The 17,187-nt window shown below is 38.0% G+C and overlaps 1 protein-coding gene across 12 annotated transcripts in view; it reads left to right on the top strand.

The window, feature by feature from the left end:
- NAALADL2 (N-acetylated alpha-linked acidic dipeptidase like 2) overlaps positions 1-17,187 on the top strand; it is a 647,972-nt gene that overhangs the window by 472,203 nt on the left and 158,582 nt on the right. For 10 of the 12 annotated variants that reach the window (XM_054206715.1, XM_054206712.1, XM_054206719.1 and 7 more), the window contains one exon: positions 5,135-16,170. In XM_054206715.1, the coding sequence (XP_054062690.1) occupies positions 5,135-5,333 (199 nt within the window). In that variant the 3' untranslated portion in view covers positions 5,334-16,170. Of the gene's footprint in view, positions 1-5,134; positions 16,172-17,187 lie in introns of those variants that run through there. The other 2 variants (XR_008467120.1, XM_054206722.1) reach the window with 2 other exon arrangements.

The following is a 17,187-nucleotide window of genomic DNA, read 5'->3' as shown; positions in this document are numbered from 1 at the left end:
ATGATGCCTTTGAAATGCGTTTCAGTTGGTTAGACTGTTTAGGTTTGATGTCTGGATTACCTGTAGCTTATCAACTGCTGATACCACACAAATACCTACCTTGCTGGCAGACTTTCACCTTTGAGTGTACATATGAGTTAAATATATCACTTTCTGTAATATATATGGGTAGAAAAATCTGAGGTCCTATAAATGAGAGCACTAAAGCAAGGCAGTCGATGGCTCTTCAAAAAGAATAGGATGTGTGGAGCAAACAAAAGTTCAGAACAACACATTACAAATAAATGATCCTTAAATATGACGTGTTGAGTTTGTGAGGACCGTGGAGGAATAAAGTGACATTTACAGCTAAGTTGCCCTAAAAGGTTGGCCGCCGTGTCCCCATCTTCCCTGGTCACACGCGTGTTGTTCGATCACGTGGCCGCAGGGCCAGTGACTTCCACTGTTCCGTCCAGCAAGAAACGAGCGTTGTAGAAATCCATTTCTCTGGATCAGCAGTAATGACATGTAATGACAGTTCACCACTGCATAAATTTTGTCTTGAAAAAAGTTAGCTTTATATGGCTAGCAGCTCAAATTTTATAATTATAAACCTTCTGTTGCAATAGTGCTGCGAAATAAAATAGGTAAGATAACTGTATTTGAGTGTCAAAAAAGTTTAAAAAATAAACAAAGGAGAAGCCCCATTGGGGATCAAAAGGATAAGGGACCCAGAGGATGAAGGGAGGATTTCTGTACCTTCACCATAAAATCTTCCGAGGTACAAACTAGTGTAAATAAACTGGTATAAATCAGCTCATGCAGTTTCCAGGGAAGAAGAATTTGTGATATTTTTATATCCTACAGTAAATAAACACCCCGTGGAACTGGAAGTCACAACATGGAAATACTATTATTAGAATGCATTTATTTATTTGCCAGGTTAATAACATTTTATATTTTACAAACGTGAATGAAAACAAACTCCTAGATGCAAGAAAAATGCATTTGAAAGTGAACATTATCAAGAGAAAGGGAAGTGCGGAGAATCCCTATCATGGTGCGCTTTTTTCTTGGAGAGTACGAGAAAAAGTAATTCGGGGATTTATAAAATTGAATTTGTGAGGATGCTGAAGCAGGTCTTGTCACAGCACGTAACTGGAATAGACAGAGGCTGCCCGTAGCATTTATCTGTAAACAACTCTAATGCGATTCCACAGAGAAAACCTGCATTCATTTTGTGTGGGACTGTATACTTGCCATCATGTCCTAATGATTTAATAATTACTTTTCAAAATCTCAAATGTGAGCTCTAAGATAGGAGGCTGTTTGTAAGTACCTGAATAATTCAGCTTTTGTTGTACATTACCTACACGCAAACCTTTCTTGTAAGCTAAAAAATCCTTTTTCATGACCAGACTAATGCAGTAATCTAGTTTTATCTTGTACTGTCCGGTTGTTCTAATACAATCTCCAGAGTAGTTTGAAGTTGTGTTAAAGTCAATATATTTTTAGTGTGATCTGTCGTTCAAGAATTTGTCAAAATCATTGTATTCTGGTAGGGGTGACATTACATCCTTATTTGTGATAAGGTAAAACAGCATTTAACTATAATTGCATTATTTTGATAAATTATCATTATTTTCCCAGGCCTGCAAAGGGCTCGTAAAAGTTATAGAAGAGGTTCTTTTAGAATTCACTTTTCTAGGTTTTTTGCTTTAATTTACTAAGGCCGATTCATTTGTTTGGAGCCGTTCTGCCTCTTTCAATGGTACTGCCTGAAGTCACTAATTAGGTTTCCTACTTTCGGTGTTACACTGCTCAGGTCCCTGCGATGTGTCGTTGAACCAAGTCCATGAAGATGAATGATGGGTGTTGTAATTTCATGAGTGTCATCTATAATGTATTGCGCTTTTCTGTTCAGGAGTCTGCATTTGGTGTGGGTCAGGCTGACTGTGCGAATTATAAGATCAAAATAGTTAAAGATGAAGGTGGATGCTTAAGCAATTAGGCCAGAGGCTGGAATTGTTGTTTTAGAGGTGTAGGCTACAAAACCAATTTGTATTAAGGAATGTTTAAGTAATTGAATTTCACAGTATAAATTAAACTCTCTTGGTATCATTATGCATGTTGTGGTCACATAGTGATATCTTGTGCCAATGAAATTGCCGGGTTTTATTTTTCAGTCCGTGTGTAATCTTTAATGAAAACACTTTTCTGGCTTGTAAAGGCTTGGAGGTAATAAACTGGACTAGCCATTTTTTTTAATTTGATGAAGCTTGGACAGAGATAAGAATTCAAAATGTATAAATTGACTCTTGTGAACATGCATAGAGAGAGAAATCATTTTATGCAACAAAGGGGTGGCATGGCTTGCCAAGCAAAGATAAGTAATTGGAAAATATAAGACCCTGGTGAGGATTTCTAGCAGAAAATATGAAAAAAAAAAACAGGTGCCGTATAATGTTACTTATTATTATTTGCATACATAAAAATAAAAAATATTTTCTGTCATACTACGCAAGCAGTTGTGCCGAAGTCATCTCTCTGTTGCAAAAGTTAGTATTATGTTAAATTATGAGAGCAGACTGCTTGTCTCTTTCATTCATCAGACACCTGAGCTTTTCTCGTTAGACACTGATCTGTACTGTAGCCAGGTGGGACGCGCCAGGAGTATTTGTCTTTTTACAGTCATTTTTACCTGCCTGTGGATTGACTATGGAATCACCTGTGATTCCAAAATCCCAGCTGTAGAGTTAAACTGTATCACCATCCTTGTTTGTCAAGGTTAAACCATCTTTTTAGCCTGTGTGCCATGTTTAGGGCACATTTGAAGATGGGATAGAAGGTCTGCTCATATTCACCACAAATGTTTTCTCAGTGGTCCCCAGATGTTCCAGTCTTCAGGTCATCCTCTCTTTAGAGTCTAATTTCTAGCAGTCTCAGTAAGTGTTGCTCTGCTGATGGTTGTTATCTTATGGCATTTTTATTTGTTGACATTACCCCCAGTAAAGGAATAGAGGGATCCTAATGTAGCTTAAGATGCCAGTGTTGTAGGCACTTGGAGCAGAATTCTAGCTCAAACTCCCCCAGACACCGGAGAGTAGAAGGTAACGTGATTATCTCTAGCATTGCCCCTGCTGTTCAAGGGCTTTGAGGGGTTGTGAACAGGCTTCTATCTCCCTGTGAACTATGAGAACTATAGAGGAGAGTTCTTCAAAAGCCTGGTTCTGCTTACACTGATCTCAGCAGGAGTCCCCGAATTGATTTCAGACGGAGCAGAATCAATCCCTGCTTTGAAAACCATAGTATTTCCCATAGCACAGCCTATCCTTAAAAACCAACCAACCAAGGATTTCTCTGGTTCTCAACATAAACAGTTTTTATTTGCTATATCACAGAGACGCTTTAGGGACAGTCCGTAATATAACTTTAGTCACCTTTCAGCGTAAGCTGCATCAGAGTCTCGAGGAACAGTAGCATCAGCTCAGAAGTGAGGAAGCAGACCGTTGTCCTCTTCTGGCTGCTGCAGTGCAAGCTGGAGAAGTTACTGCCACATCTGCTTGATACTGTCTTCCTGATGGAGGATTCTGTCCCCACTGAGCTGTTCCTGCAAATGCTCTTAACCTGTTTCAGTCTAAATGGTCTAGGTCAGTGATGACCTACTCTTTAAACTACGTAAGCTATCCTTCTACCGCAGGGTTGGGTTCGAACCCTTTCCCTCCTCTTGTTTAAAACTACTGTGTATTGCATTGCAGAACACTTGAAATGACTAGATGTCTTGCTGGCAGGGGATAAAAGGCTTAGCATCGCTATCGCACGTTGCTGGGTTTGGATGGATACCCAATATGGGAAGGTAAAAATATAAAGACTGAAAAATTGTCTTATGAGGATGGGAGTTATTTCATTTATTTGAAAATCACCACCCCTCGTTCAAAGCATTTTTTTCAAACTGGGAAACATGGCAGAAGATTTTATATGTTCTGTGGTGTCATTTATTGGGCTACTTCATCACCATTCCCTCTCGTAGGTGGCAATTAGATGACTCATGTAATAATAAGATACACTTCTGTGGTCATCATTCTTGTAGGTGCTTGGCAGTTTTATTACGAATGTGGAGTTGCCATTGAGCCTGTTCTGTCATGCAGTAAGGTTACAGACGGAGTATCTAACTTGTCCTGCTTTCTTGCTAGTTTCTTTCTGTGAAACAACTTCTCCCCTGCCCCGAGCACCTACCTGGTATTTAAGGATAAGGTCCTGCACCAAATCACGTGTAGCTTTCCTGTTTCAAATTTCACTCGTGTTTACAATCAAAGGAGCTCCTGGGCGGAGATTTATGATATTTACATGCTCTTCTAATTAGGATAATGATTACACCTGGTTTCAGATAACATTTATAGCCTGCTTCAGAGAGTCTCATTGAAATCGCTGGCTAGGCTCTGAATTCCTCATACAGATGCCATTTCCAAGGGATCAGACATTACCTTTGCATGTGTTTTTATATGAGCTATTAAAAAGTCTTGCAGATATAGGAAAAAACAGATTTTGCTTCATAAGGGTTTAGCTGTTACTTCCATTTATTTCCGTCCTCAAATATGTGACATTGAAGATGGGTTGCTCTTGTTCTGATGCCACAAAGGATTATTGATGAAATAAAGGCTCTGTTGAAGGCAATGAGAGCTTTACCATTGACTTCAGCGCAGCTAGAATTTCACCTCTGAACTGTGAAATAAATAACAGGAGCAGAGAGGGGAGAAAAAAAAAAAATCCGTACCTAGGGTCCACGGTAATAACCAAACTTTTTTTAGAGGGGAATAAATGGAATCCAGCTGAGGCATGAAATGCGTCGTGAGGGGTGTGATAGGTCTAGGTTCATGATTTTGAGTAAGATCTTGAATGGTCAAAGAGGAATGTGAGATTTCTTTGATGGATTTTGTGAAGGTTTCAATGCATGTACACCTAGATCGATGAACAGTTTACAATAAATCTGCAGTTTAATAAATATGCAGTTGTCTTTTAGTTTGCCATGGGTCAGCTTTACTGTGCATAATATGTATCATCTCTAAAGCGTGGCTGATACTTGCGGAGTTTCTTGATAATTTCTGATGAATTGTCTTGACTAAAAAGTTTACTGTTCTCCATTGTTCTCTTTTAGAAATATTCTTTACAGACTAGATGAAAGGACAAACCAGTTTTCAGTACTGCTAGAGGCGCTGGAGCACTGCAAACTACATCAGTCAAATGAGACCATTCAAGCAGCCTTGTCAGAGGTGCTGAACAGCATCAGTTCAGCTCAGGTTTACTTCAAAGCAGGACTTGATGTGTTTGAGACTACCTTAGCTGGAAAGAAATGAGAGGATTCTCTGCATTCGAAGACGTTTGTTTACAACGCGCTCAACAAAAGTTCGACTTGGACCAGGATTTCTCTGAGGATGAAACCTTTCTCAACTTCTCTTTCAGTTGGCTCTTAAAGGTACTGCAATGCGTGTTTTTATAAATATAAAACAGTCTTTTGCACTGTTCACACTATATCTCAAACGTCTGTTTCTGAATGTATAAAACATAATGAGAGGGAATAACACTTAAGATATGATTTTTAGAAGGACATCTGCTGTATTTTTATATGTAAAATATATTTTTATGACTAAGAGCTCGATCTTGCAATATGCTGAAGGCCTGGTTCTGAGACACCCCAGATGTATACCCAGTTGAGCTTTCCATGCCTACTCTGTCAGAAAAATGTGACTTAAGTATACTCTTGTGTTTCTTAACTTCCTCGGCAAACTCGTCTTCCTTACTCCTTTCAGAGGAAGTAGTTGAAGGATGTGGCGTTTCCTTGGGTATCCAGCACCGGAGTTAATCAGGAAATGCACAAAACACCCTTAGCAGTGCAATCCAACATCTTTACTCCTGTGGAGCAATAAATACCTCAATTCTGAGAATACAGATAAACTTTGATTATCCCATTTCTGTATGAAAAAGTTGTTTTCTCTAGTAATTCCTGGAGAGAAAATTTTTGTGATGATTTCAAATGATTCAAAAAGTTTGAATCAGTAGTTAAACTTGTACAAAAACACTTTGATTCTTTATGTTAAATAAAAGAACTGCCCAGTCTTTTAAGGCTACTGGCCTTATAAGCTTATACATTACCAAAACAGCCCACTTCAAGGTCTCACAAAATTTCCAGAGACCAGTAAATGTAAACAAAACCTCAGAGTTCTGTGAACATTTTTGGAATTCCACCATTCAGGCACACCACCCACTGTTCCAGGCTGGATCATTCCATCAGTAGCGCCTGGCATATAGGACCTGAATTGTTGTCAAGAAAGCACAAGGAAAACATAAATTCACTCCCAACTGCAGAACCAGGAATTCACCTCTGAAGGCACAAGGTGCAGAAGCATATTGCAGGGCTAGAACTCCAGCCTGTTTTGCATTGGTGGAAGCCCTGTACAAAGGCTGTAATCACACCGTTACCTCGTTGGCCTGAAGTAGTCTGTGAATGAAAGGATCAGGAGGTTCAGTGTCCTAACCTCTAAGGGGTTAATATACACATTTGAGAATTGCAGGTCTTAATAATATAAACATTGGAAATGATTAAGCCCTATTGGGTTTAGAGTTTTACAATCTCAGGTGATTCTGGGGTTAGAGCTTAAAAAATTAATTTTATATAGATACTTAGAATTGAAATATAATTTATTTGATGGAAACATTAAATGTATTGTTACCCAGTTTGCCATGGAAGCATTACAGAAACATTTCAGGTTGCAATAAAAATGGGAAAAGTACCTGTATTAATGTAAAAAAATTGCCTTCTGGAAAATTTCAAAGTGCACAATTTGGTGAAAGACCTTTTAAAAAGCACGTTCACGTAGGATGAAATGAGAGTTGTTTACAGATCTGGGTTTCTGTTTCCAAAAGTCCTTGGCAAATGGGCCTCTATTAGCAGTGACCCAGGACTAGGTACATACAGTTATGTTGTTGCTACATTTCTTTGCCAGTTGTTATTATAATGTGGGCAAAAGCATCCCAAGTCTGACCAGAGGCGGGGCCATGCACTTGTGCAGCTACAACTGAAGTGGGAACGTGCTCAACATCAGTCAGCTTGACTGCACGAACTTAGACATGATAAGCAAGAGCGGATAATTTTTCTTTTGCTAATGCTGGTACCAATTCTGTTTATTGCAGAAAGAATTTGATGAAGAGTAACACTTTTTCTGATGCTACAATGTTTGTTCGTCCCCTTGTTTCTGTAGTTTCCGTTGTTGTAATACTTAGATGGTTGGAACAGCCACATTTGAGTTGTATGTTTATTTTGTGATAGTATTTGGGGATGTACTGTGCACACTACATTTGAATTGTATTTTCTAATAGGGACCAGTCTTCTAACAGTTTGGTTAGTAATGTATTTTCTTTAGACTGCTGACTCGCTGTGGAGCCAATGTCTATGGTCTTAGATGATACAGGGTCAGGTGCCATTAAGAGACTGAAAATAGATTAAAAATAGATCAACGCTTCCTTAAACCCTGCCAGGTGAATTTAATAACCGCTTCCTCAGTCTTAGTATGTATGCTCCACCAAAACCACCTCTAATGTAACCGAAGTGTACTCACGCAAAATCAGTTGGGAAGAGTATGTATGATTTCTCAACCATGTAATTCCTCACTAAAACGTTTATCTTGTTGTCTCACTAATGTCCTTCTATAACCACTTCTAAAATAGCAGACTTCAAAGTACACCACCACAAAAAAGCCCTGCTACTATAAATGCCTGTCTATTCTGGAGACAATCATATATTCCTGTTGGTGAGATGAATCAGGTGAGCTACTTAAGGACTTAAATGCATTGATTTCAATGTAATCTCACACTTCTGGATCTCTAGGCTTTTATTTCAGATGTTCAGATCTTATGTACAAGTGCTCAGTGGTAATATTTGTACCATTATAGCTTCGGAAAAGGCACTTTTGAGCCATATCCTCCCATTGATTTTTAAATCCTACCTATTGACTTCAAAGAATTTATAGCAAGTTGAGGTCCTAAATACCTGATGTCTTTCTAACATAGAATTTTTGCCCGTCCAACTGTGGAACGTCAGCTAAAGGAAAGGTGTTAGTAAATCATAGTAGCTTAGCCAGATTGAATACATTCCTATATTGTGTTGAAATAAATGGAGCGCCCTTAAAGGCAGAAGTATGTTTGCAAATTGCCGGAACGATACCAGAAATTTTTTACCTTTTCAGAAACATAACTGCCAGAGACAGTGTAACAAATGCATTGATTACTAAGTAATCTGGAGTCTTGCTCACAGTGACCAGAAAATCCCTGCAGCTTGCAATATTTGTGTGTTGAGACAGTTGATAATAAAAAGCTAATAAGATTTTATTAGTGCATATTTTAAAGAGTCCATAAAGAAGCTAAAGTACAATCAACTCAAATGAATAATAAGTACACGGGGGCTGGATTTTGAGTACTAACCTTAAAAAAGGCAGTGAATTGCTTTTATCATCCAAGAAAAACAAGAATATTTTGATATACAGTATTGGTGCGAATATGTAAACACACAAATACGCAAATGCCTTATCTTCAAAACATTGTACAAACACTAATTTACTTGCAGTGATATTGTACATCTACATAAGCATAGATGTAAATAATAACTACAAGAGAAAATTAACAAGCACTTTGCACTGCTTTGCTTACTTTTTAGAGAAGTATTTCAGTCTAGAGGTGTAAAAGAAGGCACCTCAGCTGACCTCAGGTCTTGCAGCAGTAGGTGGGGAAAGGATGAATCTCTCAGGTATCACAGAAGGGACCTCTGGAGGTCGTCTAGTCCAACCTCCCTGCTCAGGTAGGGTCACCTAGAGCCAGCTGCCCAGGAGGGACTATGCCCAGGTTGCTTCTGAATATCTCCAAAGGAAGGAGATTCCACAGCCTCTTTGGGCAGCCTGTACCAGTGCTTGGTCACCTTCACAGAGAAAACGCGTTTCCTTTTTCCACAGATAATATTTTCACCGAATCTCTCCCTTTATTTCTTAGTTGTTAAATTACTGTAATTGGTTTAATTGCAAACATTCAAAAGATAATTGTGATTTCATTCAGTAAAAACTCTTGGCCAAGGTCTCTAGGATTTCACAGTTTATATGTTGGAAAGTTTGTATAGGATTTGTCCTTCAAGCCATAGGATTTATTTTTAAGTTGTAGAGACTAATGTCTTTGTCTTTTGAGGTTTTTTGTACAGTCCCAGGTTCCCAGTGACAGGATTTCTATCTATATTGAGAGAGTGATTGAGAACCAAAGATGCATTAGAAAATGCAGGGAGGAGAAATACCCATCAGCATATGTGTAGCTCTGTGCTATGAATGTATGTGTTCTAAGCAAACTTTGGGAGCCCAGGACAATTCTATGGCTTGTGTTGTGCAGAAAGTCAGGCAAGATAATTGCATGGGTCATTCTGGCTTTAAAAGCTATTAAATACTATAAACATAGTTATGTCTGGGCCTGTATTCTCAAGGGAGCAGTTAAGAGTTTCCTCAAAAGCCTTGTGTTGCAAGCTGTTGTCCGAGTTACTCAGAAATGGGTACCTCTGACATACATTCCGGTTGCTATCTCAGGAAATAAATGTAGTGTGGAAGACACTCTTTTCCTTTAGCACTCTATAACGTTTTAGCAGTATTCTGCCAGTCACAGAAAGGTGAACGGTAGCAAACAAATCTCGTTTTAAGATGCCTGGGACCTGAATTTTGAAAACAGGTAGCCTTATACAGTACTAAAATAGTTCAAAACATAGTGATGTGTCTTCTGTTGGAGCTCTGAGCCTACAAAACTTGGGATAGAGACTCCAGTATGGCGAGTAAATGCCTCAAAAATATAGAATACACAATGCAGGGATAGGATTTCATTACCCTGCATAGTTTGGTTGCTTTAACCATCAAACTGTATTTTCTCCCTTTGCCACCACCTTCTCCAACCCCCTGCACTGCCTGCATTCCACTTCTATCACATCCTCGTGCCGTGTGATGATTTTCCCCATTCTTCACCACATTTTTCTTGGTCATTTCCACTAATTTTCTTTCTCTATTCTTGTTCCTTATTACTTCTAAGTCATCACATTAACTTACCAACTGTTACATCTTAGTATCCCCTTTAAATTGCCAACCACCAAGTTAATCCCCCTCTTTTTTCCCTCAGTCATGCCTTTGTTCCCCATCTAGTTCCGGTTTCCTTAGCCAGTCATTTCAGTTTTCCTGTCACATTGGTTCCCTGGTTTTCTGCCACCTTTCCTGTAGTTGTGAGGCTTTGTCCCAGTGTGCTTCATCTCTCCACCTCTAGACCTTGCCCTCTGTGTTTGAATCTGTTCAGCTGCTTTGTCTGTTCTGCTTGGGCATGGTGGAAAATTAGAGTGATAGATCAGGTCGCCTCCCTTAAGTTTAGATTCTTATTCCTGGTACAGCTGACCATAATAAAGAGCTGAAAGTGACGGAAAAGTCCTGCTCAGATCCAAATGGATAAAATCTAAGGAGACATCCTCTGTTAAATTCAAAGTTATCTCTTCTGAGTATGTGCAAACAGCAGTTTTTCAATTATAACTTGATTGAATGGAAGCAGATTTTCTTGGGGGCTGCAAAGTATTTTTTTCTTAGCTGCTTTCTCTCTAATGTCTGGACCGGGAAGTTCCCTCAAAACCATCGGTGTAGGCAGGTGAGAATCTTGAAAGTTTTGAACTGAACTTTTTGAAGTTGGATGAATAAAGAGATGATAGACAAACTTAATCAGAGTTGGACTACCTGCTACCCGCCTAGAAAATAAAATAAGCAGTATGTAAGCACATAATTTTTTCTGACCTTGTGCACGCCATCCAGTACCTTTCATTATGGGATGGCTGCATCTGAATTTCTGTTTGTAAATATCTAAGTAAGAAAAGATGGTTGGAGCAGAAGCAAAACTTGGTTACTGTATTGCAGTGTTCTAAATGATTAAGGATGATAAGGACTCAAGCCATATGCACAAACCTGTACTTGAACCTAGGAAGTGCCTAAAAATAATGAATACTCATCTAGGAAGCAAAGGATTTAAGAATACCTAAATTAGACTGTATGTTTACTAAAACTGTGGTGCTATCAAGCCTAACTTTTTTTTTCCCCTACATGAATCCCATTCTTTCTGCTATTCATAACTGGAGAATATGTACACCTGCGGATTTGGGTTCACTGAAGAATTATGTTTCCCCTCAGTCTTACTGACTAAGTCTGTTTTTTTCAGCAGGGTTGACTTTACCACGATTGCTTATCAGTGTACTATTCCACAAGAGTGATGTCAGCAGAATTTGGCCACTATTTATGGAATTTCCAAAAAGATTTGGTATCACAGTATTGTTTATTTGTGTTCAGTCTATTCTCTTTAATCTCTGAACACAGATTATTACAAGCAAGAGTATATTTTTCAAAAAATGGGCAGGAGTCTCTTGGTCAACGTTAAGTAAACCCATAGGGCAGAATATAAATGTGCATGTGCAAGTGATGTATTATAATATAGTGTTAACTTAATTGTTATTATAAATGTTGGCACAGATTAATGCACACATAATCTTATGAGCTTCACATATTGGAATTAATACAAGGGCTTAATTTAAGAAATGTAATCAGAATATAGGCGTGGAACAACTTTTTTTTGCTGTGTAAATGTAGTATATGCTTACTTGTCTGCCTAATCCATTTGGTTAAGAAAGATTAGGGTTTTGTTTAAGCTACTTTTCTCTTATGTATTTTCCAACAAGCCTTTTAAAATGAAGTCTTGCTCTTGATTTTTCTTTTAAATGTGTACTGCCTTTAGTGTTTATGGAAAGGTTATGATGTGTTAAGACAGTGTAACGTCTTGTCTGATCATTCCTGGATTATTTGATAGAAATAAAAGTGGTATTTCAAAGCATGGTCTTTGGAAGAAGGTCTTTTACTGACCAATTAGTTGATATGATATGATATATGATACGATACAATATGATATGCTATACTTGGGTGGCTGCCTTTACCATGCAGTGGTATAGATATGCTATATGATGCTTTCAGGCAGTCATTTGAGAAAACAATTTTTTTTAAAATACTATTGCAGAGCAGAGACCTGCTAATTTTCCACCATTTGAAACTTCTCTACTGAGCATACTGGAAATACAGCAATGTAATACCAAGTTCTCTTAGCACCTGCAACAAGCTCTTAGTACAGGTGGGGGTTGTCTGAGCTGTCAGTGCTTTTCCACAATTTTTAATTAGTGTCTCTTGTAGCTCCACTCAGGTTTTATGTAGCACAGTCCTGATACTGGTCTGAGTGACACCAGGGCGAAATAGATAGGTCTGACTGATGTTTTACCTTGTTACAGAAACTGCTGTTGCCCCCTATCCTTAAAATGTTAAATATAATACTTGGGTAAGTACTTCCGAAACTTTCGGCATTTTCAGTCTGTATGCTGAGGATTCTGAAGTCGTACTGGAATACTGGGGCTTTTTTTCATGCAGACTCATTTCCTGTTCTCAGCAGCTGAAACATCTTGTAGCCTATGAATCCACTAGAGGAGAAATACGGAGATGCTTAATATTTCATAGTTAAAGCAGATAAGATGAATACAAATTCTCTTTGTTTTCCCTTTGCAGTTTAGGCAAGTTAATATGCAACATACTCTTATCACATATATTATGATTTGGTATTCTGAGACAAATGGAAAATTAATGTGATTCCATATCCGGAGGAAGTATAATGAATTCAGGGAGCACTTCACTCTCAAGTATCTTAACTGCATACACTAAGAAAAAGCACACGTGAAGATACTTGGAACAGATACTTTTGGGGGTTTTAGTACAGGCCTGGAAAATAATACTCTTCTGTGTAAGGCCGGGTTTTAGCATTGCGTTCATACCGAGCTGCATGGTAGTGTGTTGTATGTCCTCATGGCTGTGCCTTTGAGGATTAATGCTCAAGTACTGTGATCAATGGCCACGTTAGTCTCAATACGAACTATTATTTTTACATCACGTCACACCTTACAGAGTTTACCTATTTGGGTGGAATATGCAACTATTTCTGCCTTTTGTATGCAAAAGAGCAGCTGTCAAGTTGTTTTATCTTTATCACGCTTTGACATAGAATGTGAGACTCCTGAATGACGACGCCTCCCTTCCATCTACTTCTAATTTTTCATGTAGTAAAATCAAGCTGCCACAACTGATAGCTAGTCAAGTCAGAATATTAAGTAACTAGGTTTTTTGACCGTGCAGTAATATAAACTTGATGCAGTGATTCCTGGAAACCAATAAATATCATGTTATGTGGAAATGTGCAATGAAAGGTTGATTTTTATAACACGTTATAGAATGTTGAGTCTGAATAAAACAGCTTATTTGCAAAATTAGTTTACTTTATATCAATTTGTACTTTTATAACATAGTGTAATAAAAAGGTAATATTGGCCATTAATGTAAGTAGATTCTACGTACTTTGATTAAGAAGCACATTTTACTTGTTTGTGCTAAGAATATGATTTTTGTAGTCCGTGAGAGTGTTTGTAGAGAAGGCACTATGGACTGGAATTCGGTAATAGACATTTTGTGAAAGTGCTTGTGAATTAGACGTTTGTTCCATGGTTACATTTTTGCTAGAAATTAAACTGGAATATGAAGATGTGTATAATGTACATTGCACTGAATGATTTGGAACTGTATTCATTTGCCTTTTTGTTGGTTTTGCTTTCTTTTTTTAATTGGTTCTGCCAGCGAGCTGTAACATATGCCTCTCAAGCTGCTGATTCAGTAACATGGATCCCAGGGCATTAAAACATAATGGGAAGAAGGAAAAAAAGCAAGGAAGAAAAAAAGTAGCTAGACAGAACCTCACAGCCCTGGGATGTGATAATTTACTGACAGGTAAATTTTGAGTTATTTTTAGGTGCTGGTATATAGAAAGCCCAGATATTCAAATAATTGGTCTTTCAGGTAGGGAGAAATTGTCCCTGTACATTTTCGGGAATCAGGAATTTGAAAAGTAGATAGGGACTTTGGCTCAAACTCAGATCAAAAAAAAAAAAAAAAAAAAAAAAAGCTACTGAACAATCTGAATGCTTTCTGAAGAAAGAGACCAGTCATTTCTGAAAGTCTTGATGATACGTAATATTTAGATTATATGAAATTCCAGATGATCAGGCTTTTTCCTGTAGTTCAGAGATCCTGAAATTATAAGGTAGTTACCTCATGAAAATATGAATTCTGTGTTTTGCTTATAGTATATGAGAACTCAGAGGCTTTTCTTTACTTACGAAGCCCTTGAGAGGTGTAATGAAATAGTTTCATTGTAAATGAATGTGTATTTCCAACTTTTATCTCCGTTCTGTGTAGGGTTTTTTTGAAATTGCTTTCCTGTTCACCAAATTAAAAGGAAAAATAAAACTGATACCTTGTTAATGTTTTTAATTATGGCTAGATCATTAGCCTAGTTTGATACATTAGCTCCAGACAAAGTACAGCTCTGACTAGAATATCTCATGTAATGTTAAAGACTAATTTGTGAAACATATTCCTTCAGAATATGTTTCCTTTAAGCCATGTAAGCTTGTGCCATGAAAATAAAAGCCAACCATATATCAACACTTTTATACAAGTGTCTTATTTTCAATTCCTGCTGATAAATCTGTGGAAGTCATTATTACTGAAAAATGTCATTATTACTGAAAAATGTCTTTAAAGCTAAATGTTCTTTGCCTGGGTATCAAAATCTTCTTTTGTGGCTCTGATTAGGAGATTGGACGATTATCCTCTTTCACTGAGTATCTATCTGAGCAAGAAAATAATAATAATAATAAATGTATATTTAAGATATTATAAGCATTCCAAGTAGCCAGTCTTGGTATAGATCAAATTTGTCCAAGAGAATGGGAATATAACCATCCCCTCCACTATTTTCTTTAACCTTGAGATGCCTGTGGCATTTCTTGCACTTGGATTTCTTAGCAAGTAGTAGCATAGATTTCCACATGGGAGTGGACTCTATAGGATCACGTAATTATGAAGGCATTTGCATTTTATACGAAGTGTAGGTATGGCAACCACGCAACTGAAGTATTCTATTGCACCAGGTACCAGAAAGCACACAGTGGAGATCTGGCTCTTGCCCAAAGAACTCCGATGCCAGTTTAACCAGCTCTGAATCTGTTCTGAATGCACTGTAGACCAGTAGGAGCACTTCAGCCCCACACTGATCTGTTTGTTTTGGAAAGAGCAAAGCTATGAAATGGCTAAGATTTATAACATTAGAACAGTAGCAAATCCTGTCTTTGAAACTCAGGGCCTTGTGTGTTAGCTTCTATATTCCATCAGAAGAGAATATAAAAGTGACTGTGAGAGTGATGCTGTGAGCTGAATCGATTCTGAGATACTTAGTAGCAACAATTGGATCACCATTTTCTCCCTCACAGGCAAGAAGTAGAAAGGGTCATCCTAGGACTGGATAAGACAAGCTAGGTTTAAATATCTGAGTTTAGAAAGCCTTAAAGCCTTTGTTGAGGCAAATACACAAAGGCACCAAAGCAAAGATTTCTTTCAGTACAGTGACCTTGAACAGTCCATTGACTGTATTTCTAAACAAACTTCAGTCTCTTTCTGCTTATAGTCCTCCTCTCAGCTGCAGAGGCTCTGGGCTGTATCTCAAGTGTTGTAAACCAAGATCGCTCCTTTCAGGCTGTCAGCTTACATCAAGCGAAGATCTGATCTGCTCTTTGTAGCTCAGCCTCGAACAAATGGAAGCACTTTCTGGCATTGCTTGACTATCTCATTTCAAGAGAAATGTAGCCAAAGCCTCCAATTCATCTTCGGGTATGTTTGAGCTGAGGTCGGTGCTATGCCAGAGATGAATTATCCCGTTGGTTAAGGGTTACTTTTCTTGCACCACAGAGAGCACACATCGGAACTAATGCCATGCCAATATTTACTTCCTTTTAACACATGTTGTTGGTTTAATAGCAAGTATTGTACTTAAAATTGGACCTGTCCCTTGAACCTGTAAGAATAAGCTGCCTTTATACTGTATAGTACAAAACCAGTTTCATACAGTATCCTTTTGCTCCTGTAGCTATGGTTAGAGAGGAGGATGATGAGCACAGCATCCTATCGCAACTGTTCACTGTATCTTCTACAGGAATAAGGGAAAATAATGGGCAGAGATGTACTTTAAGAGACGAAAATACGGAAGTATAAAATATAAAACTTAAAATAGTAGTAGTGTTCACATGGTGTTGGTTATGCAATTTTGAATGAAAGCTAAAGAACTAGTATCTAAAGTGAAACAAAATGAGTAAATAGTGTCAATATTGAAGAGAAAAAATGGCTGAGAAATGCGTTTGCTTTGATAGTACAAACCTGTGGAGGTTGTTACAGAACACACAGGGAAATCCTTAAGGTTAAAAACTGGTCTGAGTCCAAGTTACATGGATACGTAACATGAGAGAAGGTGTACTGCTGTGTGACTAGTCAGAAGCTGAAATGTCTAATACCCATCAAAAAGGAACGGTTATATTGCAATATAACAAATATGGCATCCAGAGAAACAAGTTAAAAAAGAGATTGCCATCTGCCTCTACCACAAACAGGTTGACATTTCCAACTGTATTTCTGTGGTTTTCCCCTGAATAATAATAGAGCTCAGTGTAAGAATTCATGAAGATGGATTTGTCTCTAGCCTGGGTGACAGGCAGGTGTTTGTCAGCGTGGGACTACATATGAAAGATGGTCAAATTAGCTGAGTAAGTTTCCACATATGTCATGTGTCACTGCATTTCCTAAAGTGAAAGATCACCGTGCTATCTAAAATGAAGATGCAGAACTATGATGGGAGACCCTGATATGCAGGTGTTACTGATACAGTGAGCGTGAAAAATTAGATCGTACCCCCACGCATGAAGTTCACATTTTCAAATTCTAGGAGGATGACCCTATAATGAACACTGACTGAGTTCACTTTCAGGACTGTGCCATTCATAAAGCGCTTGTCATGCTCTCCTAGCACAACATAATCAGGGCCCTATGAGTGAGTAATAGCCTTGTATTCAGAGCAAGGCAATTTATTATCCTATATGTAAAATGACAAGTTCATTATCATTCGCTATTATAAAATAGCAGGGAAAGTAGCAGTTGAAATAAAAAGGCAGCTTTTTAAATAATTCTTTTTACAGTATGA

Source organism: Rissa tridactyla, chromosome 6 (genome assembly GCF_028500815.1).
Source record: "Rissa tridactyla isolate bRisTri1 chromosome 6, bRisTri1.patW.cur.20221130, whole genome shotgun sequence".
Taxonomy (NCBI): domain Eukaryota; kingdom Metazoa; phylum Chordata; class Aves; order Charadriiformes; family Laridae; genus Rissa; species Rissa tridactyla.
This window is presented reverse-complemented; position numbering and strand designations above follow the sequence as displayed.